At 45.2% G+C, this 27533-nt stretch overlaps 1 protein-coding gene across 5 annotated transcripts in view; it reads right to left on the reverse strand.

Moving 5' to 3' along the window:
* Positions 1-3082: 3082 nt before the first annotated feature.
* LOC123368295 (ubiquitin carboxyl-terminal hydrolase 47-like) overlaps positions 3083-27533 on the reverse strand; it is a 93116-nt gene continuing 68665 nt past the window's right edge. For 4 of the 5 annotated variants that reach the window (XM_045012967.1, XM_045012969.1, XM_045012971.1 and 1 more), the window contains 10 exons: positions 27230-27361; positions 19485-19577; positions 19184-19300; positions 18410-18538; positions 15970-16007; positions 15654-15706; positions 9631-9752; positions 4721-4762; positions 4536-4585; positions 3083-3985 (listed from right to left, as the gene is read on the reverse strand). In XM_045012967.1, the coding sequence (XP_044868902.1) occupies positions 3907-3985; positions 4536-4585; positions 4721-4762; positions 9631-9752; positions 15654-15706; positions 15970-16007; positions 18410-18538; positions 19184-19300; positions 19485-19577; positions 27230-27361 (855 nt within the window). In that variant the 3' untranslated portion in view covers positions 3083-3906. Of the gene's footprint in view, positions 3986-4334; positions 4586-4720; positions 4763-9630; positions 9753-15653; positions 15707-15969; positions 16008-18409; positions 18539-19183; positions 19301-19484; positions 19578-27229; positions 27362-27533 lie in introns of those variants that run through there. The other variant, XM_045012968.1, reaches the window with a different exon arrangement.

Below are 27533 nucleotides of genomic sequence, written 5' to 3' on the forward strand. Positions count from 1 at the left end.
CAAGTAAAATAAAATAAAACACGTAAGTCTGAGTCTAATACAGTAAGAAAAAAATATATATGGAGATCTACCTATCTCATAGTATTGGAAGGGACCCTGAAAGGTCATTGAGTCCAGCCCCCTGCCTTCACTAGCAGAACCAAGTACTGATTTTGCCCCAGATCCCTAAGTGGCCTCCTCAAGGATTGAGCTCACAATGCTGGGTTTAGCAGGTCAATGCTCAAACCTTTTGCATAAGGTGAGAATCCTTTGTCCCTCTGGGTTCCCACCCCTCCTTCTCAATGGAAAAGCACCAGGTTAAAGATGGATTCCAGTTCAGGTGACATGATCACATGTCACTGCAATACTTCATTACCCACTTGCCAGCACACATGTATACAGGAAGATTTACAAGTAAAACAGAGCCATCTACAGGTAATTGTCCTGGTTAATGGGAGCCATTAACATTCCAAACCCCCATTAATGGCCCACACTTTGCATAATTACAACAGGACCTCAGAGTTATATTTCATATTTCTAGTTTCAGATACAAGAGTGATACATTTATACAAATATTATAAACTTTGTAATGATACCTTACAAGTGCCCTTTTGCATGAAGCATATTCCAGTTACATTATATTCACACTCATTAGCATATTTTTATAAAATCATATATACTGCAATGTGACACCCAGATATAGTAGAACCAGGGCAGAGAGGAGACAACATAAAGGCAAGATCTTAAAAATACAAACTAAATAAAAACACCACTGTGACTGCTGGTGTCTGGACGGACCTCATTGAGAGTGCTTAATCTGGGCAAATTGCAATGAATAGGGCAGACTATCCCCAAAACTGGTGGTTATTCTAATAATTAGATTCACCAAGCTAGCAACAAAACAGCTTCTGAAATACCTTACTGGTTGTGCAGAAGCCAAAAACACAGCTCCCTTAAAGCAATCCAGCTTTGGGCTCCCACCTAGTCAAACAGGATGAGGACTACTGAAAATTTTGTTCATCATAAATAAAGTTCTACTAATCCCAAAAGATCGGACACATTACCTACAAGGCCAATGAATATTTCAGATTTTACTCAAATACACGCTTACAGGCAATTCTTAACAACTAAATGAAGATTTATTAAAAGAAAAGAGAGAGTACTGGTGAAAAGATCATTATACATACAGATCTGAATAAAGTTCTTAGGTCAGTTTCATAGTAGAGATGGTGAACTGCTGAGTTACAAAAAATTCTTTCCAGAATCAGTGAATCAGCTTATAGTCCAAATAGGCACTGTCCATATTTAGAATTTATTCAAATTCTTCCATGAGAATTAGCAGAGTGATCCACACTGGAGCTGGAGACCTTAGTCTTGCAACTCGAGCTTCCCCTGACCAAGTTTAAGCAGATCTGTGATAACAGTTTCAGGGCCCTAGAGTTCTTTTATAGATCTCTGGCAAGCTGCAATAGCCGCTTGACAGCAGGTATTCCTTGGATGAAGTATTGTGGCTTTGAAGTAAAACCGCCTATTTCCCATGTATAAGTAGGTAAACTAGTTGCATTCATCAGCATAATTAAATTATCCATTAAGCAGTTCATAGACAGTTTACTACAAAACTTTAAAAAAGAACTATAGATAATGATATTATTGCACCCAAGTTTCATCTAAATGTTAATATCACCTTTTGATCTCTGAATCAATGGAATATACTAAGAGACCGTCTGGTTACATCATTAACCCCTAACAAGATATAGGTAAACCAATGCAATCACTATCTTCTTCTAATGCTCTAAGTCTACATTTGAAAGCCCTAGTCCATGTAACATAGCTTTGTTAGCTATTTATAAGGAATGGCCCTAATTAACATTTATATATGTAACCCTTCTGCCTGTCTGAGTTGGCAGCAACAAGGGCCGGGTTCAGTATCCAGGGGTTCTGTTTCAATAACACAATGCAAAACCGGCTCGAGCCCCCACCCAGTGACCTGGGACAATTACATACCACCCCCCCCCCCCCGGTCGCCTCCAGGAGGCAATACTTCCCCTCTCGCAAGCACGGAGTCTGAGTGTAGCAAAAGCCTTTTTATAAAGGAGGGAAACAATGTGGCATTATGTTGGGGAAACACCACAAACACGATTCATAACACAAACCATGAGCAAAAGACCCACCCCCAAGCTAGTTTGGCAGACCCTCAGGCTCTTAAGTCCAACCACCCAAAAGATCATTCCAAAATCCCAAAGTCCAACACCCCAAGAGTCCCTTGAGTCCAGCAACCCAAAAATCCCCCCAAAAGTCCAACAACCCAAAAGTCTCTGTCCCTGGTCAGTGCAGCCCCAGAGTTCAAAAGTTTATCTGCAGAGTTCCACCCCCCCTCCCCAGCTGGGTGGACATGGGGTGGGGGAGAAAAGGGTAACACAGTGTTAAGGGGCACGTTACATGGTCTGAGGCCAACTGCCCCACCTCTCCGTGGAGTTCTGCTGCAGCCTTCATCACGAGCCGCTCCACTCCACCAGCCATCCTGTGAGCCACTCCCACCATCTCACAAACTACTCCACTCACTGTCCACTCCAACGGGCCCACAAACTGCTCAGCTCTGCCAGCTGCTTAGCAATATATCTTCAGGCTCCCCCACTAGTCAACACAGCACTCAGTGATCTCAGCACCCAGCAATCTTAGTTCATTAGCAATTTCTGCTTGTAGTAGGGGAGCCCCAGTGCTGGTGCACCATTAGCCCAAAGTGAATTCAGCACAGCAGCCTGTAATTAAACCATTAATAGAATCAAAATTAGCTCTGCTATTCAACACTGATGAGAAGAGATAGTGCAATTGGTGTTTCAGGCCCTCAAAAAGGGCCCATACCATCAGGTAGAAATACTTGTCCCCAGCCTCTCTCAAGTCACTGAGTTTTGGAACCCATGTCCCTTGTCTAGCGACTGCTACTTAGTTGATGAGTCCCTCTGTCATAAAACAGTTTCATTGTCCTTCATTCACATAATCAGGGTAACAACACTTTATTCCTCCTGCCCCAATAACAGAGAAACTGGGGATCCCACAGCAGCCGAAGTGACCATTTGGGCTGCTGTGGGCTCATGCTAGGTGGGGTGGGTGTGCCTATGCAAACAACACCAGCCCCTGAAGTTCTTTTCCACACTGACCACCATTCACCACCAGATGTCAGGGTAGAGCTCACCCTGACTGCTTACATATATTTTTCTAAGATGTCTTTAAAGGTTGAATTTGGGTCATTTAGCCTGCTAGTCACTTGACCCTTTCTGGCTGAGTGTCACAACCACTGACAACAAACCTGGAATGGGCTGTAGCAGAGGAACAAAGGGGGAAAGTGATGTATTTAAGAGATATTTATTCATCAGAGGTTCAAGTGGGCAGGGAGGGAACTATGTGGAAGACTACTGCCCAGAATACTATGGGAGTGGGTGTTCTACTCATTATTTGTATGAATATATTGTTGGTTTATTGTTGCTATGTTCTTTTTCCTTAATAAATCTTTCCTTGTTTTATACACAGACTCAGTGCTTGGGGCGAATATCAGCTGTTAAGGTATTCAGTTTCCACCCCAGATTTCTGAGTGGGGGGCCTCAAGCCAGTGGTGTTTGCTAATCTTAAGAGGAAACACCAGATATTTGAACCCAGCCCTCTTTTTTGCTTCCAACAACACCTGGCAGAAAGACTACAGAGATCTTGAGTGAAATATCTTTTCTGGAAACTTGTTTTGACAAGATGTTCACGTTATCCACATACTCCATTATCAAACCCTGTTTTCCAGAGAACATATCACACAGGTAGTAATTCTGCTTTAAAAAGTATATTTAATATGGTTACAGCTTTCCAGGGGCCTGGGAGGAGTAAGTGGTCTTCAGTACCAACAAAAGAACTCTCGAGTCAGAGTAGAGGGGGTATTTCACTCTATATCTGGCACTGGTGGGATACTGTGTCCAGTTCTGGTGTCCACAATTCAAGACGGATGTTGATCAATTGAAGAGGGCTAAAAGAAAAGCCAGGAGAATGATTAAAGGATTAGAAAACACGTTTTGTAGTGAGAGACTCAAGGAGGTCAATTTCTTTAGCTTAAGAAAGAGCAGGTTAAGGGGTGACTTGATCACAGTCTGTAAGTACCTCCATTGGGAACAAATATTTGACAGTGGGCTCCTCAGTCTAGCACACAAAGGTCTGACATGATCCAATGGCTGAAAGCTGAAGCCAGACAAATCCAGACTGGAAATAAGTTGTAAAATTTTTAACAGTGAGGGGAACTGAACTTTGAGACAATTTACCAAGGACTGTGGTGGATTTTCCATCACTGACAAATTTTAAATCACGATGGGATGTTTTTCTAACACATCTGCTCTAGGAATTGTTTTGGGGAAGCTCTCTGGACTGTGATAAACGGTCAGACTAGATGATCACAATAATCCTTCCTAGTCTTGGAATCTATGAAAAGCTTCACACAACTTTCACCTCTGTGGGCAACACATGGAAACTTAGCCATTGATTGGACTCAAATGGAAGAGGTGACAAAGTGTTCTTAACTTTACTTGAGCTTTTTTTCTTTTTTGCTGTCTGGTTTCTGCTGAGTATCAGCTTCCTAGGAATAAAAAATATGACAAGTTTAAAAATGTTATTTTAATTTCACTGTTATGTAGAAAAAAAAAAAAAAGGAAGAGAAAGTTAGGACATGCCAATCAAATCAACATGGAAATAGTGCATGTATTGTACTCACCTCATTGATGCAGCACACACTGTTACCAGGGAAGCCTGACTCCTGAAAGAGAATAACAAAGCTATATTAGGAAAAATAACAGCAACCTTGCATCTGTCTTCACTAGGCAAGGTATTCCCCACCCCTTAAACCTTTCACTTCACCTTCAGTGGCTTCCTGGCTCCTACTCCTTTCACCCCATTTTCTGGTGGACCTACCTATGAGGTGAGGCATGTAAGGAAGGATCTGTTCCCACAGATCCTTTCAACACTGAGGCCCAGCTTTGGATTTTAAGTAAGAGGGAAGGAAGAAAAGAAAAAGACAGTGACAGAGTTTGTGCATTTGGACAGCAGGGGGCAGAATAAGAGTTTTCAACACTGAACACAATTACAGGGTGAAAAAAAAAATAATTCTAGGGAGTATCACTGGGACCTTCTGCAGCCAACAGAGCAGTCATCATCCTGGGTCCCTGTATTTAAGCTCCAGAGCTGCAGCAGTCATGGGGTGGGAGGGGCTCTGTCTAGCCTCTGCTGCTGCTGTCACTCCATCCCCTCCTCACAACCTGCCACTTGAGGTTCATTTGGTAACTAGTCTCTTCTTCATTGACTCCCATGCCTAACTGACTGTATCACCATCTACAGCAGTGGTCACCAACCCGTCAGTCTTGGTGTCCAAACCCATACTGGGGAAGATTATTATCAAAGTGGTGCTTCAAAGTACTTTTTGAACTCCCGTGTACCTCAGATGCTTGGGATGAGCTTCCCTGACAGGGTAAGTGTGTAACGCACTCGTGGTTGCTGTCTCCCCCTGAAGTGGCTGGTGTACACAGAGGACAATATCTTATTACTGCTATAGAAGAGGAAATTAAATCCTCTAGCTAAGATGCCTACACCTTTAGTGCCGTAGATCCAGAGTTCAAACCCCAATTACAACCCATGAGGGGCACTGTTATGCACATGCATTCCCCTGCTTATCCAAGTATGCTCCCCCAGTGATGTTCCTCATGGGTTGTTAGGTCACTTGATAAGCAGCCAGAAGAGGAGCCATTTGTTGTGCACAAAGGAACTGAAAGAAGCCCCAGGACCCACAGATTGTTGCACCTGTAGCTGCTGGGAGGGTGAGGGAGAATGCACCGGGCACTGCAAGCTGTTCAGGGGGAGGACTTCAAGCTCTGAGCACCTGCAATCTCAGCTGGAGGAGCAACTTTCTGCAAGAGTCCCAAGGTAACAGCACCAAGGCAAGGGGAGCTGTCCTGATTAGAGTGCTGCCAGGCCCCCCTCTAGCACAGGCCTGAGACAGCTGGTCTTGCATCCATCCCTAGGGACAGCCAGGGCCGGCTCTAACATTTTTGGCGCCCCAAGCAAAAACAAGGAGCGCCGCCCCCCCTCCAAGCATCACGCCACCCAAGGCCCCGCCCCTGAGCGTCACCCAAGCCCCTCCCCCCAAGCGGCACCCTGCCCAGTCCCCGCCCCCCGAGCATCATGTCGCCCAAGTCCCCGCCCCCGAGCGATACGTCGCCCAAGTCCCCGCCCCCCGAGCGTCACGTCGCCCAAGACCCCGCCCCCCAAGTGTTGCGTCGTGCCGCCCAAGTCCCCGCCCCAGCCGAGCACCGCCCAAGTCCCCGCCCCCCCAACACGGCACCACGCCTCCTAAGCCCCGCCTCCCCCCAGCACCGCCTGGCCAAACAAAAACAAAAACAAACCCCAAGTGCCGCCCCCTCCCAAGGTGCCGCCCCAAGCAGGTGCTCGGTAGGCTGGTGCCTGGAGCCGGCCCTGGGGACAGCCCTGACTTGGGTGGGCTTTGGTCAGCATCTTAGACAGTAAGAAACAATTTATTTTATTTAGGATAGATGTTTTGCCTGGTCCAGGAGCTGGACATGACCGCTTTAAAAACACAGTGAGCAGAGTAAGGATGAATGGGGAAGCTCTAGTGGCTTGGTGGTGTTGGCAAAGAGAAGGCAGCTCACTGCAAACTGACTGGGGTAGCAACCCGCATGGAACATGACGGGAGGAGCATGGGTCACAGGATGGAGGCTACAAGTAGTCAGTCTGGATGCATGCGGCTAGAATAATAAGCTGCAAGAACTGAAGTCAGGAAACCGAAGGAGAATTTAGCGAAGTACAGCATACCTGACACAATATGCTTGGACAATGGGCTCTGACAATGATTCAGTGCCAAATGGGAATTTGAGCACAGGGGCTCTTCCCCAGCTACCCACAAAGCAATGGGACGGCATAGATGGCAGTAAAAAACAAACAGCCAAGAGACTGATGGCAAAGGCCAAAACCCAGGAAAGGATCCTGACCTGGCAATGTTGGATCATCATAATATGCCCTTCCATGGACTAGATAGTCGCCTATCAAAATTGCGACACAAAACAATGGCAAAAGGCAACAGTCAAACTACCATGGGACACGGGTCATACAAGGGAGTTGCGGACTCAGGACAGTGGTAGAGACAAAACTGGAGACAATTATAGCTTTGTGGCAAACAGCCATCACACCTGCACCCAAGGGCAGGACCAAGAGGAACTAAAATGAGCCCGAGCCATCAGCTGGACTGATGTAGGAGTCTCAGAAGCAATGGATATACAAATGAACAATATAGAAGACCAAACGGCAGGGGCAGCTCCAGGCCCCAGCATGCCAAGCGCGTGCTTGGGGCGGCAAGCCACGGGAGGCGCTCTGCCAGCGCTGCGAGGGTGGCGGGCAGGCTGCCTTCGGCGGCTTGCCTGCAGAGGGTCCGCTGGTCCCGCGGCTTCGGAGGACCTCCCGCAGGCTTAGCCTCGGGACCAGTGGACCCTCTGCAGGCACGCCACCGAAGACAGCCTGCCTGCCGTGCTTGAGGCGGCAAAATGCCTAGAGCCGCCCCTGCCAACCGGGCACTATTCAACAGGGTGTAAGCAAGACCACTACCAATAGTGATAGCACAAACAGGACGTGGGAGACTGGTTCGAAGACCAGCAAATTTGAACGAATATGAGGCCTAACAGGCTGCAATGGGTTGGTGGTAAAGTCTCTGTTCCCAGAGTAGACCACTTACTAGTAAACTCAAATCCCAGCAAAGTATCAGATGCTTGTGCAAAAAAACAAAAAAAATATATTGAAAATAAAGATTCATGGAACTTGGAGGAAGGAGCATGGGGTTGCAGGAAGAAAAGGTTTGGAGGAGGCACCAGGGAGTCAGTCAGTCTGTATGCACATGGCTAGCATGCTAGGCAGCACACAGCAGCTTTGTAAGCAACTGCTTTAGTAAAGAGACCATTTAGAAAATAAGAATGGCATCCTGGTGTAATTACCCATCACATGATATATGAAACAATTGGAGAGCAATAAGGATGATGTTCAGCTGTTCATGAAAGGAGTGGAAGGCAGAACACACCCAATAGATGTTGCTAATATGGAGGAATAATTCAGCATAAAAAATATTGTCAAATTCATGGAGAAGATGGCCAGTAAAGTCATGAAGAATCCAGGTAAGGAGGAACAAGGACACACTGAGCAATTATTGTTTGAGAGCTAACTGTTTGAGATTGATTTTGCATTTGGATAATTATACTCCAGCATAACACATTATGGGAAAGTCAGTTTAAGTTCATAGTGTCATACCTTGGATTTTTAAAAAAAAAAAAAAGAATATTCTTAGTGTTTGCATGCATATATTTTAAAGTCAGAAGAGACAACTATCATTATCTAGTCCAATCTCCTGCATAAAACAGCCCATAGAATTTCACCATGTAATTCCTGCTGTGGATGGAGGAAATTATTCTTCCCTGCTCTGAAGTGAAATGTTTCAAGCCTAGTAACTTCTGGTTGTACTAGAGCACATCTCTCAGACTTCATGCAAGTAACTAGAAATCAATTTCTAGTACATTTAGTTGTAATATATTGTTAGAGAGCTTATTTCTTCACTGTCCCACTTCCCTGGTCCTTCTCGCATGAACAGGGCGCAACAATGTTCGAAGTCCGAAGGTGCAAACAATTCGATGTTTATTGGGGTGAACTCCCAGCAAGCTTAAATCCAAGTTCCTTTTTCCTTATTATCGAATCCCAACTTACTTCCTGTTTGCCCCTAATTTATATAGCAATATTCTTAGCTATACCCTAAACCAATCATTCTACTGAAATTTATCTAACCAATCCTAACATATTGTAACATGATTAGTAAACCAATTATATCCCACCACCTTAATTAGTTTACACCCAGTAAAATTAATTATACAGCAGACAGAAACAATGACAGAACCAGACAGAGATCATGCAAATAAACAATAGCAAAGTGGGAACTATAATGACAAAACAATACAGAAGTGAGGATTTTACAACTACATCTATAAAGACATAAGGGAGTTCTTACCAAACAGAAAACTATCAAACTAAATTTCCTTTTACATATTCTAGGCTCTTCCCTTTCTCTGGAGGTGATAAATCGGATCACCTTTCTAACAGCTGCAGATTGCCTTATTTCAAAGTGACTAGTTTGGAATGTGAGGATGTGACCATACACTTCCCAGCTTATGGCTGCCTCTGCTGCTTAGCCAAAGGCATTGGCATAAGAACAGGGCCTTAAACTGTCACAGTGAGAGAAGGCCCTTACACAGATTCTCTCTTTTATATCTCTATAACTAGCTAAATAATAAACATATACCTAAATTCTTAAAGTATAGGCCTTTACAGACAGATAAATATCTATATCCTAACATATATTATCTCATAGATCCAGCTGTCCTGTCAAAAATGATGTAATATTTACTGCTGCAAGATCCATTGTTCTATTTCTCCCTTTTATCATCACTAGTTTACAAAAAATTCATTTGCTCTTTGCAACTGTAGAAGTGGAACTGTAGAAGTGTAGATTACCCCAGCCTAAATAAATCTACCACTGTTATGATTGGCAGACTGCCTGGTGGAGAGGGCAAAAGGTTTACTTACATTGAAAGGGTCCTGTTGATTTGCACCAGGAAAATCTGGTTGATTTACATCAGAGATTTCCCTGGATTCTGTAGCACTCCTGGGGAAGCAGAGTTCATCATCTGCTCTGACCGACTTTTTAACTGAGAAGAAATCAGATACAATTTTTGATTATGAATGTCCAGCTATACCAACTGTGACAATTATTTGTTGAAATTACTCTGTGAAAATCTCTCATTTTGGTGTTTTTGTAAATCAAATAGTACACAAGGCCTGCACTCAAAAAGGCTCAATGACAAATTGATTAACATGTATATACCAGGCACTGTATGAACAAAGTAAATCGTTGCCCCTTCTCCATTGACACACTTGTAACTCTCCTGCTCAAGATGCAAAAGCTTACATATAAATGGACTGTCAGCTGGTGTCAGTAGGATGGTGTTTGACCTCCTGCTCAGTACTGGTGAGTTTCATTAATGGTCTAGTTTAAAGTCCATAAGGACAGAAAAAGTCTATGAGCTTCTCTTGGGCCTCTACATGCTATGCTAATTGCACAGATCAAATTGTGCAATTATACATTAGGCCCAAAGAGCAGAGGCGGTTACTCTGAGCAATAGCAGCTGTCTTCTGAGCATCAGGTAATCTGTTCTACTGCAAGATCCCAGATCATCTCAGGAGCCTCACATCATGCTCCATTCAAAGGAGGATTCCATTGTTGTGCATTCAAATTCCATGACTTTGTCATGTTAGAAATTTGGGGATTTACTTCTAGTTGATTAACATTGTTAATTCTCTACTGGCAAAGTGCTCCTCATGTAGAACCAGCTTATACTAGCAAAACTGTGCTTTTGTTGATATAACTTATTCCATCCCTGCCCCAGAACAAAATAAGCTATACTGGTAAAAGGGGTATAACTGTTTCAATACCAAGGGTTTTTGCTAGTACAGCTCTGCTGGTCAGAGATAACACCAGGGGTGAGCTGGAGCCGGTTCGCACCGGTTCGCGCGAACCCGTTGTTAAATTTAGAAGCGGTTTTAGAACCGCTTGTTAACTAGCTTCCCTGCGAGGGAAGCTTTGATGGGCTCTGCCTGGGAAGCCTGTAATTCCTCCTCCCGCCCGCCGGGGGGGCGCTGCGCTGTGCTGCGGGAGCCATGTGAGCTGCCTCCTGGCTCTGTTGCTGCTCCTGCTCTTTGGACCTCTGGCCCTGGGGCTCCTGCTGCTGCCTGGTGAGTCCCCGGCTGCCTCCTGCTGCTCCCAGCCCCCCCCCCCCCCGTGTGAGTATCTGCGCCCCTCCCCCGCCTTCCCTGCCCGCAGCTACTCGCAGCCCCCAGCCACCCTCTGCCCGCAGCCAGCCCCTGCCAGCCCCAGCCACCCCCTGGCCCCAGCCACCCCCTGCCCCACCCCCTGCCCACAGCCACCCCCAGCCAGCCCCTGCCCCCAGCCAGCCCCTGCCCACAGCCGCCCTCTGCCCGCCCGTCTGCATCACCTGCCCACAGCCAGCCCGTGTCACTCCCTGCCTCCAGCTAGCCCTGCCCCACGCCCCTATCTGCAGCCAGCCCCACATCCACTGGTGCCCTGCAGTTCCCAGGGCAGTAACCCTGCACACCTGCTTCAATGAGGGGGGGCAGGGAGCAGCTGGGACCCACACATGTGCACACCCTAGAGTGACCAGACAGCAAGTGTGAAAAATCGGGATGGGGGTGAGGGGTAATAGGAGCCTATATAAGAAAAAGACCCAAAAATTGAGACTGTCCCTGATCACCACCCACACATGTGAAACGGAGCTCATTTCTAGTTCAGCCCCATCTTTTTAAAAAAGAACTTTAGGTAGGGTTAAAATACATCTGTATTTTCCTGGACATGTCAGGCTTTTCGGTTCTTAATCACCTCCTGGGAAAATATGGATGTATGGTAACCCTATTGGTACAAAAAATACATGCTGTCGCACATCCCTTAAATCAGAACTTTTTATAGGGAACCCGTTGTTAAATCAGAACTTTTTATAGGGAACCCGTTGTTAAGATTTTGGCAGCTCATCACTGGATAACACCTCTTCACGCCTGTGACTGACACAGCTATGCAGCAGAAGTCTGTAGTGTACACCTGGTCTGCGAGTCTGACCCAGAGAGTCAGAGGCAAAACTTGATCTTTAGACAGGTGAGCTGTTCCCTTCTTTTCTGTAAATAAGCTAAGGGCAGCCTTCCTCTGTGGGCTCTGTAAAGCACTCAAATGAGTTTTATGCAAACCATTTCTTTTATAGTAATCTGATTCTGTATTTTAAATAAGACTTGTATTACTAGGATTGCCAACTTTCTAATCGCAACAAAACTGAACACCCCTGCCCCGCCCCCAGCCCTGCCCCTTCTCCAAGGCCTCGTCCTCTGCTCACTCCAACCTCCCTCCCTCTGGCACTCACTCTCCCCAACACTCACTCATTTTCAGCAGGCTGGGGCAGGGGGTTAGGGTGTGGGAGGGGGTGAAGGCTCTGGAGTGAGACTGGGGCTGAGGGGTTTGGGGTGTAGGAGGGGGCTCTGGGCTGAGGCAAAGGGTTGGAATGTGGGAGGGGGTGGAGGCTCTGGGCTGTTCTTCTAACTCTTTGGGCTCTGTTCCCCTGTGCAACCATCCACTGCAGCACTGCACCTGCTCCCCTCTTAGTCCCCTCCCACTTTGAGCATGCCTTTTCAAAACTGGATTTAGTAAAATCTCTGCTTAAATTGCAGGCTGCAGCTACTAGGCCAGTGCTATGTACTGTAATTTGAAGCATGTCCTCAGTGGAGCTGCTTGGATGAGCTGACTGTTTGCAACTATATTATTAGCAGGGTTGTCAAGTGATTAAAAAAATGAATTGTGATTAATCACACGATTAATTGCACTGTTCAACAATAATAGAATACCATTTATTTAAATATTTTGGATGTTTTCTACATTTTCATATATATCGATTTCAATTATACCACAGAATACAAAATGTACAATGCTCACTTTATATTTATTTTTGATTTCAAGTATTTGCACTGTAAAAAACCAAAATAAATAGTATTTTTCAGTTCACCTAATACAAGTACTGTAGCACAATCTCTTTATCATGAAAGTTGAACTTACAAATGTAGAATTATGCACAAAAAACCCCCCACCTGTGTTCAAAAATAAAACAATGTAATATTTTAAAGCTTGCAAGTCCATTCAGTCCTACTTCTTGTTCAGTCAATCACTCAGACAAACAAGTTTGTTTACATTTGCAGGAGATAATGCTGCCCGCTTCTTGTTTACGTCACCTGAAAGCGAGAACAGGCATTCTCATGGCACTGTTGTAGCCGGCGTTGCAAGATATTTACATGCCAGATGTGCTAAAGATTCATATGTCCCTTCATGCTTCAACCACCATTCTGGAGGACATGTGTCCATGCTGATGATGGGTTCTGCTTGATAATAATCCAAAGCAGTGCGGACTGACGGATGTTAATGTTCATTATCTGAGTCAGATGCCACCACAGAAGGTTGATTTTCTTTTTTGGTGCTTCGGGTTCTGTAGTTTCTTCATCGGAGTGTTGCTCTTTTAAGACTTCTGAAAGCAAGCTCCACACCTCATCCCTCTCAGATTTTGGAAGGCACTTCAGATTCTTAAACCATGGCTAGAGTGCTGAGCTAACTTTAGAAATCTCAGATTGGTACCTTCTTTGCATTTTGTCAAATCTGCTGTTAAAATGTTCTTAAAATAAACAACATGGGTCATCGTCCGAGACTGCTATAACATGAAATATATGGCAGAATGTGGGTAAAAACAGAGCAGGGGACACACAGTTCTCCCCCAAGGAGTTCAGTCACAAATTTAATTAACACATTTTTTAATGAGTGTCATCAGCCTGGAAGCATGTCCTCTGGAATGGTGGTCGAAGCATGAAGGGGCATAAGAATGTCTAGCATATTTGGCACATAAATACCTTAAAACACTGCTACAAAAGTGCTTGTGAATGCCTGTTTTCACTTTCAGGTGACATTGTGAATAAGAAGTGGGCGGCAGCATTATTTCCCGTAAATGTAAACAGACTTGTTCGTCTGAGTGATTGGCTGAACAAGAAGTAGGACTGAGTGGACTTGTAAGTTCTAAAGTTTTACATTGTTTTGTTTTTGAGTGCAGTTCTGTAACAAAAATAGTCTACATTTGTAAGTTGCACCTTCATGATAAAGAGATTGCACTACAGCACTTGTATGAGGTGAACTGAAAAATATTTCTTTTGTTTATCATTTTTACAGTGCAAATATTTGTAATTCTGATTTAAATTACAACATAGAATATAATATATATTAAAATGTAAAAAATAAATCCAAAATATTTAATAAATTTCAATTGGTATTGTTTAATAAGTATTGGAGGCGTAGCCGTGTTAGTCTGTATCCACAAAAATGAGGAATCCAGTGGCACCTTCAAGACTAATAGATTTATTTGGACATAAGCTTTCGTAGGCAAAACTTCATCAGAAAGCTTATGCCCAAATAAATGTGTTAATCTTTAAGGTGCCATTGGACTCCTCATTGTTTTTATTATTTAACAGTGCAATTAAAACTGCGATTAATCATGATTAATTTTTTAGTTAATCATGTGAGTTAACTGCGAATAATTGACAGCCCTAATTAAACAGCACCCAGAAAGTGATGTGCTGTACAGACCCATAAGACAACATTAAAATATTTTTTTAAATTATTTCTCTAGAGCATTTGTCAATCCCCTTCTATTTGCTATAACAGACACTAAGTTCCATCCCTTCCTGATTTAAAAAACAAAACCAACCCCCGCCCCATCCAATCCCTTTCTTCTCTCCCTCTTGCTACAGTTCAGGTGCCACTCACTACCCTCCTTCCTCCTGTCACCCCATGGCCGGTCTGTGACAGTTACAACCTATGCTTGAGGTAACATTGTAAGTGGCCCTCCTTCAGGGTGTTGCTGCATGTGTTGTAGTACCCCAGGCCCCTCCAGATGTCTGATAGTGTGCTGGGTGTACTACCAGTTCTGAAGCAAGTGCTGTAGGTGCTCCAAGCAATAGGGTCTGCTGGCTCAGGTGCTTAGTGTGTTCTCCTAAACACTTGCACACTGCAGGGAACTGAGGATCCCATTACTTGGGCTGCCAGAAATAAAAGGTGCAAACAGCCCAGGGACAATTGCTCTAACAGTTACAACAAAGGATTCCTAACCCAGCTCCAGGTCAGCCCAGCACAGGGCAATCGGTCAAGAGTCTTGTTGAGACTCCTTCACATTGTCCCCCTGCCTTCAGGCTGCTGCCCTGTGTCCTCCTGCTGTGGCCAGCAACAGGGTGTGCCTCTGTTCAGCTCTCAGCCTTACCACCCCAGCTCCCACGCTGCCTGCTACCCAGCTACTTCTCAGCTGCTTTTGCTGGCCAGTTGCAGCTACTTTCCCATGGCCTATGATTCCCTGCTGAGCTGGATCCCTTTAACCTCAGGTTGGGCTTCCTTTGCTTGTACAGGAGAAATTATAAACCGTTATACTGGCTGGCTGTTGAATGGGGTTCTTTACAATAGGAGAACATAAGAACGGCCATACTGGGTCAGACCAGTGGGCCATCTAGCCCAGGGTCCTGTCTTCCAACAGTGGCCAGTGCCAGGTGCTTCCGAGGGAATGGACAGAACAGGCACTCATCAAGGGAGCCATCCCCTGTTGCTTATTCCCAGGTTCTGGCAACAGAGGTGAGGGACATATATTTGATATCAGAAAGATGATTTACGCACAAGAATCCCAAGAGCCTGACAATGGCACCACACCCCAATAGCAATCTGCCGCAGCTCCGTCTCTCATTCCCCAGTTGTGTGGCAGACAGGGTATCCCAGTACTTGGGCTTAAGAAGGCAGGTGTCTTGGCCTCTCCCTGTCAAACCCCAACCCCACAAACTGCAGCAGCTCCTTCTCACACTCCCCAGTGGAGTGATGGGATATGGGTCTCCCAGTATATCAGCCAGGGCAGGGGCCCTGGTGTAATAATGTCCCCCTGGTTCTAGCAGCGAATTGTAAACAATAGGTGCATGTTACTTACCTGGCTTAGCATCGGAATTCACCTTGCGGTACATTAACAGAGATACGGTGTCACTACAACAGAAACAAAAGGACTTGTTAATACCTAGTCAAGTGGAGTCCCATATCCATGAGCCCTTCCCACAGCTCAGGGTACTTTGCAAGTGTAATACAATATGTGTATTATTGAAGGGTCTTATACCATCAGAGTACTTTAAGACAAATAGAAATAGTCTGCCAGGGGGTCTGACCGGGCCAACTCTTTGGGAGCTCTGAAAATGTCACACTGGGACTGAAATGGCTGAAAGCCTGATTCTCAGAATGGTAATTGGAAATACCTGTTCTGGACTTTTGAAGAGATCTGTTCTTCTGAGACCTGTAAAAGAACAGACAGGATCATTTCCCAAGGCAACTTCCGACTTAGTCATGAAATATCTGCAACACAGACATTGGATGGAAGTGAAGGGAATCCTGTGTCCCTATGCCTGTACTAGTGCTAGACAAAGGTTGAGAACATTAAGATGTACATTACATGCCAATTAAGGGGAGGAAGGGAGAACTATGCTTTTTTCTATGAGTTTCAACTGAGTATTTCATTTCTATCTGATTGGTCACTTCAGATGGTCATCACAGCTCTCATCTAACAGGCCGGTACTACAACCTGCTGGAAAAGGTGGAGGGCCCTCTGGGGGTTGTGTGCCCAATGCCAAGAGCTGAATGCTTCTGTGCAACTCTCTGCTGAAGCTGGGAGCTGCACTGATTGAATCCGACAAGAGACTCACTCTGATTCCCTCAGCCAGGAAATGTAATCTAAGGGTCAGAGACATAACACTGTGGGAGAAATATTCTACAACTGACAAGGGTGGGAAGGGCAGGGGACTGCTCTACCTATATTTTTCTTACCATTTGAGAACAATAAAGAGTCCATCGTCTTTGCCACAGTACAAAGAATAATGGACTACCACAGAGCTGGGAGAAGTAAATTCAGAATTACTGATACATTTTGGAAGATCTAATTGTGACAGATATAGTTATTTCCTGCAGTATTCTGGACAAACCTTATTGAATGAAGTTTAAGTCTTGAGTTCATTATATTAAAATGCAAATGTTTTTGTATTAGTGTGAGATTGTATGTAACATCTCTAGGAGGCAGACATGACTAAACCCTGAGAAGTGTGATGAGCTTCAAAGGATTCTTTTAAACAATGTGCCAAAAAAGAATGAACTTTTAGTTGAGCGGATTTCCTAGGAAATACTTGGGAGGAGGGGAATGCCTATTCCCACCTCTGGATGCAACTTTTTGAGGAGAAACTCATTGACTACTGATTACCTGTTCCCAGAATCTGAAGATCAAAGCCCTAAGCTGCATAAAGGACAGATTCACGGATTCATGGGGATACTTGTTCTGAGCCATGATGGTTATGAACATGTAATCACAGAAAACTCCATTGGTGGAATCTGAAGGACCGATCACCTCCAGAGTCCTTGCTGGAGTAGAGGATATCTCTGGTAAGCTTTTAGCATTCATGTCAGTTTTTATTATTTTAATATGTTTTCTCTCTAATGCTTTCACCTTAAGAATAAATGTGCTTGTTTAGAAAGAGCTCTGTGGATTGTAATGATTGGAAATGATGTTGTTTGTAGCCCCGGAGGAAAAAGCAAAGCAGGCCTGCTTAGGCAGTCTGACTTGCTGGGGAACTCACAATATAGGCAGCTATGCGGCCTGCAAAAACCCCAGTCAGGAGGGGGAGAGACACAGGTCTCCACCCAAAAGAGGAGAAGGCTGGAAAGCTGGGAGCCTAGAGTGGGTGCCCTTGCTGGAACACAGACAGAGAATATAGATGCAGTTGCCCTGACCTGTGACGCTGTGAACCAATACACTTTACAGATACATTTTACACAAAGGAAGACTAGGTTTCCTAAGTGGCCTCTGGATTCCCATTCTCATTGCACAGATACAGGGAACACACATTGCAAGGGGAGAAACAAAGTCCCTCCCCTTGACCTCACCATCAGCTGAAGGATCAGTGAACAGTATACATAGGCATAACTATAATTATCCAAATATAGTGAGAGCACCAGGAATCCCCCACCCAGAATATAATCTCTTATGTAGACAGGTTATTTGGGTAGGACCAAAGCACTTCCATAAAGGTCGTGCAACAACAAACCTCCAATAGTGGCACAGATAAGTCTAAGAATTTACTGTTTGCGCTGGCTAGAAAGTAAAAAATTCCTTTGAGCATATTTTAAAATGTCAGTTTTGTTATGTCTTCTAAAATAATTAAGTAATTTTCTAAACTGAAATGTTTTAATTGCAAAATAAAAATATTTCAATTTTGAAAAATGCCACTAAACAGACCAATCCATATTTGCAATGAAACAAATAAACAAACAAACCACAAAATAGTTTATAGAGCATTTGCAAAAAATGGATACAAATCTCCTAGCTGCTCTTGTGTAGCTTGTGAGCTCAGCCCGCAGCTTCCATGGAGATGGACCGGGGGGGCATGTGTGAGGGTGGGGAATGTGCAGCAGCATTTCATGCAGAAAGACAAGGAATGTTTCAAAAAGTGATGCAGAATTTGGAGTAGTCTTTGTCACACTGGGGTCGTGGTCCATGACTAGGGCTATGAGGTGTTTCGGTAATAAAAATAATGGATAATAATAATTCTCCTGTATTAGTAGAAGTGAATGATCCTTTATCCAAATCAGAGCTCCCTCCCCACACAGCCCAAGGTATTACATGGTTTCCATGAACCCTTAAGCACATTTTACCTCAGACACTTCTCTATCATTGAAGTGGTACCAGTGATTATCTTCCAATGACTTTACTTCAGCCGTGTAATGATCACCATGAATTGCTCCAATATGGTGACACATTCCAAAGAGCTCATAGTCTGTCCCCTACAAGATAATTGTGATAAAGTTCAGTAGTCAACCATCTTGTACCTTCACAGCAAGCAGATTATCAGAGTTCATAACTGATGAGGTCCTAGCGCACTAGCAGTGATGTGGGCAATGAAGTGTTGGGATCATGATGGTATTCATGAACTGGACCCTACATGATTATATCTGAGGAATGGGCAGTGACCAGGCCACGAAGGTTTGCGTTTATGAACTCATTTCTCCAAGAGGACATGCCCTGAGCCTGGTGTTCCCCAGAGACAACTGATAGGGAAGCCACTGGGGACAGGAAGCAGGAGGAGGCCATAAAACCCTACCAGAAGATGGAAATGGTAATAGAGGCCCCAGGGCTGAGAGAGGGGCAGATGTCAGGCTAGGGGCAGCTAGCTAGGTTCATGGATTTCCCCTAATGGCAAACTTCCTTCCTTCAGGTTCACAAAATATCAAACTTCAAGGCCAGGGTCAGTCCAACGGGCTCACGGTTCGTAACAATAGCCCTGCACAACAGCAGAGCTGAACTCTGAGAAGCCTGGTTAAGGGAGTTGTTGGTACATTTTCCTCCCTATTCTTTTTGTCTTTAGATTGTGCAGGTAAAACACAGAATAACAATACCTTGAGACCTCAATGGAAAGTCCATGTACTTACAAGCAGATCATCTGTTTTTAACGTCAGTGAGAGGGGCACAGACACCCCAGCATTAATGTGATGATCTCTCTTCAAATGGATGACCAGAATCTGGGGTAGAGTTTCAAAACAGTATCGCTGAAAGAGATAGCAGTGCAGGACACTATATCATTTTGTTCATGCAAAAATTCCCTATTGTACACAGACCAGAGTAATGAGATACACATTTATAAAAACCTTTGCCTTCTGCTTGGGCTTGCCTTTTACATTTTAGCAGCTCAGCGCTGAGCACAGTAAAACGTTCTAAAAAGTCCCTGCTTACCAGTGTGCTTCTTTGGTTTTCACAGCATTCACAATAGTGTTGGCCATCCCCAGTATAGGGATGTTCTTTCTGCATATCATCCAAAACACGATCCTATGCAGAGAAGGAAATGGAGATGTTACACAGCACTATTATGACTGAAATAAAACAGCATGGATTCTATCTGACAAGGCAATAAAGGGACCTGCCTTAGAACTATAAGGGGAATTATATGGACAATCATTAGAGGGAAAGGTCACAGTTGGCTGTAATCCACCTTGCACTCCTCAGGTCTTGAACCCTAATGGCTGGGGGGAAAACATCCAATCCACACAGAGTGCCAATTTTATATAACTGGTTAAACTAAATAACTAAGTCAAACGCGTAATACGTATAAACTAATCAAATTAAAAGAAAGTGGGTTAATATTAAGTCATCAAATTAATTTGGTTATCAGGTTGGTTAAACCACATCAGATAACCAGCAATCCTTTATAAGCATCATCTAATAATTGAGGAAGTCAGCAGTTTTTTGTTTGACTATCAGCCCCAAAATAACAGAACATTTTCAATCTCAATGCCAATCAATATGTTTATAGTCCAGCCAAATGGTTGGGAGGGTCAAGTCACGCCAAGACTGAAGCCAGGGGCAGCTCCAGGCACCAGCATGCCAAGCGCGTGCCTGGGGCAGCAAGCCAGGGGGGGCACTCTGCCAGTAGCCGCGAGGGCGGCAGGCAGGTTGCCTTCGGCGGCATGCCTGTGGAGGGTCCGCTGGTCCCACGGACCTCCCGCAGGCGTGCCGCCGAATCTGCGGGACTGAGGACCTCCTGCAGGCAAGCTGCCGAAGGCAGCCTGCCTGCCGTGCTTGGGGCAGCAAAATACCTAGAGCCGCCCCTGACTGAAGCTAATGTGAATCACTTTGATGGCAATTAAGTGACCTTATACAAATAAAAGGCGGTTAAGGTAACAGACAATCTCTTGCTTCCACAATGGATTACATGAGACATTCCAATACAATTCAAGATGACACACACCTTGTTACATTTATAATGCAGGTGAAATTAGCAATGTCAGGATTTTACATATTACTCCAAATCCGTAAGATATATGTGCATGTGATCTTTTAGACAGAGGGGTTATTTAACCTAGAACTTTTTTAGATGTTCAAGGGGGGAGAAATGGTTACTCTACCTTCCCGTAATGCTCATGGTTCAAGATGTGTTGCATGTGTCTGTTACGCTGTGGGTGCGCACGTCTCTCGTGCGCTGCTGCCAGAGAGTTTTACCTAGCAGTATCTGTAGGGGTGGCCCCCCCACTGCCAAGCTCCTCATGCTCCATAGCGAGGATATAAAGGGCGCTATCCCCCCATGCATGTATCAGTTCCTTCGCCCTGGAAACCGATGGGAGACTCCAACACTTCCGGGAGGGAGGGTGGGTGGTCAGCACCTCCCGTTTACTGCGGCCACAACTAACAAACCAGATGTGGGATGTAAATAAAAGCGTTCAAACCCCCTGAGGTGCCTGGCATTTATGTTCCATTCTTTTGGCCACAGTGAAAGGGGTTTGCCAGATTGTTTTGGCCAGCTGCATGATGACCTCATGTATGGGCAGGGCCACTTTTCCTGCCATAGCAATCGGTTTGTGGGTATTCTTCTCCACTAGCTCCACCGGAGGGAGGCTGCTGTTCTCCTGGGGGGTTCCTGATTCCCCTTAAAGTGATCCAGTACTAGGTAGGATGCCCCCCAGTACCAGCTCCTCATCAGGAAGACTCTGCAGGAGGAGAAGCTCCCGAGGCTGCTCTTGCTGTACCAGGAAAAGGTGCAGCTCTGGAACAGGCTGAGTTAAGTTCTGAGCTGAGGTCAATGTAAAGGCTGATCAGTGCCAACCATGACAGGTCTCAACACTGAAAGGAGAAGGCTCCTTCCTGGAAAATCTGCTTGCATGGAAAATTGGCAAAGGAGATCTGGATACTGGAAGCATCCCCCAGGGTATCCAGTAGGGCCCCTTAAAGGCTGGCAAGGTACCAAGCCACAGGTGCATCTGCCCCAAGCATCCCAATCTCTGGCTGAAGTCTTCTTAAATCCAGGCTGGCAATGAGAAAGGGATTGGGAGGAAGCTCTGGACTCTCAGTACTGACATATCTTATCTTGGAGTAACTTATCTACCTTGGAGTCCAATGAAGAACTGGAGTATTCTAAGTGCCAGGGTAGCACAAAACCAAGAGGGAACTGTGGTGACTGAGATCTAGGCTTCCATTGAGGATGCAGCACTGGAGGAAGCATGGATGACTTCCTAGCTGCTAGTAACGTGTGGTGAGGAGGAGCCGGTACTAGCCCAGAAGACAAGGTAGGAGTTGGTACTGATCCTGAAGCTGGAGGTGCCAGACTAGATTATTCTGGTGCCAATGGTTTGGGCAGCTGCAGTAGGCCCAGAGGAGGGTCCTTGGTTGAAGCAAGGGTAATGGCAGTACCGACAGGCACAGCAAGGCCCTGGCCGCGGCATAGGCCTCTGGCATAGTAGGAACAGACCTGGACTACTGACCTACAGTGATCAGGGACAACTGCTGCATTGCAGCTGAAGAGGTAAACTGTCTCGACAGTCTCTGGGAGGGCACCAGAGGCAACAGCTCAGGTCTGTCTCTACGAGCCAGAACTGGGGACTGTGTTGTAGGGTTACATTCTACTGTCTGTACCAGAACGATCTTCTGTAGAGACCACCCACACTCCGGACTTCGAAGAACCTGATGCCAACTTCTTCTTATGTTTAAAGGCTCTTCTGAAATCTTGGGCCTCGAAGAAGATGGTACCAGTAAGGGGGATCTCCTCTGGCTATGTCTGTGGGCAAAGCTGGGGGAGCTATTTGGGAAGAGCTTCTCTTAGATGACTAACGGAGTGCCAATGCTCCTTCATCAGCCTCTTTGTCCTGGTCTTGAAACCAATACAATTGGAGCACCTCTTTCTAACCCAAGCAGTTGAGACAGGGTGATATGGGTCATTAATGGGCATAGGTTTTCTGCAGCCTGCATTAGGTCTGAACCTGGGGATCTTGGCATAGGGTCCCTCGACTGGGAAAATAAAGAACTAAAAAATTAAACAAAAAACCTGAACAAAACGAAAAGCAAAGAAACAAAATAGGATTTTAGAACTTCAAGTGATTGGAAGAGTTGACTTTAGGTACAAAGGTAAGTTTGTTCACAAGGAACACCAATGCTCCAACTATGGATGATAAGAAGGAACTGAAGGACGGATGGGGTGACTGCCCTTTATACCCTTGCTTTAGAGCATGAGATGCTCACTGGGTGGGTGGGGCCATCCTACAGGTACTGCTAGGGAAGACCCTCTGGCACTGGTGCATGAGACACATGCACACATACAGCATAATGGACATATGCGAGCACTCGAAGAGCTGTTCTATAGGCACCATTCTCAGAGCAACGCTGTAGGTCCCAGCCACACTTTCTGCCATCTGCTGGAGTTTCAAAAAAAGTGCAAGAATTCTAAGTACTAATAAAAGTTGGGGGAAACAAAACCAAAGCAAAAAGAATACTCAGAGCAGATTTATAGCTGCGACTCTTGTGCTTTCATTCATCTTCAGAAAGCTGGTATCCCATTGAAAAGATTAACTGGGTTTCTAGCTTAGACTTGCTGGATGGCTAGAAGTTGCTTGCTTGTGTGGTGGGATACCTGCTCAATGCTAACGAGCCAATGCACTCTGGCAGCAGCCAGGCACACATGTGGAGCATGTTCTACCAGGAGAAGGGGAGCTTACAAGGGTGAAGCTGACCACAGAGCAGGAAGGATGTTTGCCCAAGAGCAGAGGCTGCTGGCGACTGCTGAGGAGCCGAGGAGCCCAGCCTGAGGCAGTGACTAGCCTCCCCTTTCTCCCCCTTATTTAGGGCAGACAGACACTTCAGCCCTGAGAGGGTCTCTGGGTAGCTGCCAGGGGCGGCTCCAGCTTTTTTGCTGCCCCAAGCACGGCAGCCAGGCTGCCTTTGGCGGCGCATCTGCAGGAGGTCCCCGGTCCCGTGGCTTCGGCGTACCTGCTGCTGAATTGCCACTGAATCCACGGGACCAGCGGACCTCCTGCAGGCATGCCGCTGACAGCGGCCTGACTGCTGCCCTTGCAGGGACCGGCAGGGAGCCCCCTGCGGCTTGCAGCCCCAGGCACGTGCTTGGAGCGGTGGTGGCGGCTCCCTGTCAGTGCCCTGTAACTAGACCTGATGAGCAGCGCAAGGGACTGGACATAATTGGATTCAGAAAGGACCCTGGGAGTGAGCTCAACTCCCATGGGGAACAGTGAGTTTGCCCAGGAGGGACTCCTCCAACTTGGTGGCCAGCTGGGAGAGTGCAGAAAACAAAGGCCTCTTTGTCAGTCTACAGCCAGCAGCAACCATGACCAGCAGGGATGGTGATTACTTTTCCTTGATTTTGAAGATGGTGGCCTGGCTGATACTCCTTGGGACTCCTCCTCAGGAGTTTCTTGGTGAATGAGAATGGGACACTTGCTGTCAAAAGGTACCACTATCATCCAGCGGTGTTTGATTGGTTCACCTTTATGCAAACCAAGACATATCATCTCAACCATCTTATGCAAGTCCCGACTAAATAAATTTAAAATGCAAAGCTAGCAAAAAATTGAACTGTAAATCATAGGAAAACCCCAATCACATATTCATTCATCCAAGCACACAGAGGAAGAATAGTTCCTTATTCTTCAGACAGATGCTTTCTTTTGTATTTTGGTATTCAGCAGCTCATTTTTGAATAGTGGCACATAAAATATCAGTGAAAGGCCAGAGCTTAACTCTGGCAGAGCAAAAAGTCTTTTCATCCTAAAAATGATGGTTTAGGAGTTCCATTTTCATCTAAACAGGTCTATATATCATAACCTTAAGGTCAAGAGGCTCAGAATTTGACCTGTTTTTTTTTCTTGTATAGAGAAGTTCAAGACTTTGCTAACAAAGGACTTTTGCTCAACATCCACTGTAATAAATGTTTAGTGCAAAGAGCATTCCTGTTTAGGAACATCTCTATTCAGGAAAACACTTAGAAGCATATCTTCTATTACCTTCAATGGGACTTAAGCACATGTTTAAGGCTATGTCTACACTACCATTTATTTTGGCAAAACTTATGTTGCTCAGGGGTGTGAAACCCCTCCACCCCCAAGTGACATAAGTTTTGCCAGCATAAGTGCTTGTGTGTACAGCGCTATGTTGGCGGGAGAGCTTCTCCTGCCGACACAGCTACCATCGCTTGTTGAGATGGTTTTATTATGTTGATCGGAGAGCTCTCTCCCATCAGCATAGAGCGGCTACACGAGTGATCTTACAGCGCTGCAGCTGCATTGGTACAGCTGTGCCCTGTAAGTTTGCTACTGTTGACATGGCCCAAGTGCTTTCCTATGTGGGAATGGACCTAAGCATGTGCCGAAATACTCTGCTGAGTTGGGACCCTAGAGCTGATGGTCACACTGAGGCTGTGGTGGTGGCTGGCCGAGAGAATCAAGGAGCTGTAACTGGCATGAAGCCTCCTCCCCCAACTGACTCCTAGCAGAGAACCTAGCCCTATGGCTACATTTTTCTTCTCAAATGCATCATGCAACAATAACCTCAACTGCCTTGAAAAGTATTTGATCTAATCAAAGTAATAGAGCAGAATTAAATAACCCTTCTTCAAATCATCCCTGTTTGTAGGTAGATTTAGAGACCAAGATGGCCCTAATGCTGCAAAGACTTACATGTGACTTTAGTGTTATCTATTTTAAGGACAAAAGCACTATTAAGATCAATTAGTCTCACCTCCTGCATAACAAAGGACAGAATATTTCCTGCACTAGTTTCCAATTTGTTTGTGCTATAGCATGCTTTTTAGAAAACATCCAATCTTGATTTACAGCCTTAAGTGATGGAGAATCCACCATATGTCAATAGTCAAACTGTTTCAATAGTGAATTTCCCTAACTGTTAAAAATACAAATGTGTCTAACTTCAGCATTAATCCACTGGAGCTTGTTATGCCTTTGCCCACAGAATAAAGAACAAATCTCCTCCCGTCCCCACCCAGTAGGTAATTACAGACTGATCAAATCACCTCTTAGCCTTCTCTTGGAAAAAGCTAAATAGATTGAACTTTTTAAGTCTTTCACTATACAGCAGTTTTTCTAGATCTCTAATTATTCCTGTCACTTTTTTTCTGAACCCTTTACAATTTTTCAACATCTCTTTTGAAGTACGGACATCAGGACACATTCCAGTAATGGGGCTTACTAATGCCACACGAGAATGGAGCGGCAGCTCGGTTAAAGGTTTTAGCATCACTTACTGTTTAAGACACCCCTAACCTAAATCCTCTGAAATCTACATGCTTACTTGGATTTTCTTGAAATTTGCTGTGCCTCATGGAGAGGCAGGATAGAGATAGTGGTCCAAATTTAGAACCATTTGAACAAGGAGTTTCCCCCTAAAAATTACGTGTTTACAAAATCACTTGGTTTTTTTAATGATTTCTGTGCACACCTGGGACTAACTATGTCTTTAATCCTCTCCAGGTTGATCTCAGACACTTTTAAGGATTTAGCTCAGCTACTGTACAGCAGCCCTTGTCCCCTTAGGAATGTAATGTTTCCCCAGCTATTCAGGGTAAAGTTTAGAACTCCAGCTTAGGGTGAGTCTAACTGATGAGCCGTGAGGGTATGTCCACACACTGCAGTTAGACACCTATGGTTGGCCCAGGACAGCTGACTCGGTCTCATGGCGCTTGGGCTGTGGGGCTGTTTCATTGCAGTGTAGACTTCCAGACTCCAGCTGGAACCCAGGCTCTAGGACTCTGCATGGTGGGGGATTCCCAAGCTCCAGCTGTAGCCTGAGCCTGGAAGTCTACATTGCAATTAATTAGCCCCACAGCCTGAGCCCAAGTCAGCTGGCACGGACCAGCTGTGGATTTCTATTTGCAGAAATTAGCTTTAATTTAAAAAGGGGAAGATGAAAGACTCTAGTAAGTAATGTAATCATGGCAATGTGATCATGATTCAGGCTGCTCATCCACTTTCTGAACAATGGGACTGAGCTAAATCAAATTAAAACAAGTTGCTAGGTCATCAGCCAACTGATACACAGCCCCTCTACCATGAGCTACTCGGAACAGTTTCTGATACCTATAACTTTTTTGGTGCACAGCGAGAGAATATGGGGTTTGGCGAGGCAGAGGGGGAGTCAGAGTAAGGAGGGTGGGGCCTTTGCTTCTTTGCCAACCTTTGCCCCTTAGTGCTGTGCTCTGGCATAGCTGGTTAGGAGCCTGAACGCCCTCAGATGACAACTCTTATTTGGATGATCCCTTATACTAACACCCAGTTTGTTGCTTAGAGTTTTGCTCTCTGGGGCTCAGAATCATTGAGAGCAGAGCCACATGGTGCGGGGAGGAACTGGACACCTTTCCTTCCAGTGCTATACTTGGAGGGGAAGTGAAGCCATCTGTGTCCTCCCCCACACCCCTGCAAGAACCTACCACTGCCCAACAATTTCTCCCTGACTGCTCCACCAGGCCAAGCATGCATCTGCACCTAATTCTCTTTGGAATCCCCAAATTCATGGGAAGATTTGGATAAAAAGCTCCAGTGTTCAGGGTACATTCAGGAAAAAACCCTCCCCCTCTTAATGTCTATGGAAAGAAGTCTGAAGACTTCCTATTTAAGGTTTAACTTTAACCAGCAGATCTGCCTTTGTAGCTTACCCACAATTCCTAACAAATACTAGGATATTTTCCTTACCACAGAATTACCTGCCCAATTATAATTTTGTTTCAGAACTGGGAGACTAATACTCAGGTCGGGTTCCTTCAGCGTCTTCTGATGGCCACATCCATGGCAAGTGATGAGATAGACCATTTTCAACTGGTATAGCTAGGAAAAGAATTACTAGTTACAAGTGTTTCTGCCCATACAGACATGCCTTATATCTGGGTGGTGGTGTGTTTCAATCTCCATCTTCCCAGAAAACCTCCCCAGTAACAATCAAAGTGATTTCTGACTGATATTGCCTTTTGAGAGCAGACCCAGCCTTATCTGCTAGAAA

Source organism: Mauremys mutica, chromosome 4, assembly GCF_020497125.1.
Source record: "Mauremys mutica isolate MM-2020 ecotype Southern chromosome 4, ASM2049712v1, whole genome shotgun sequence".
In the NCBI taxonomy this organism is placed as follows: domain Eukaryota; kingdom Metazoa; phylum Chordata; order Testudines; family Geoemydidae; genus Mauremys; species Mauremys mutica.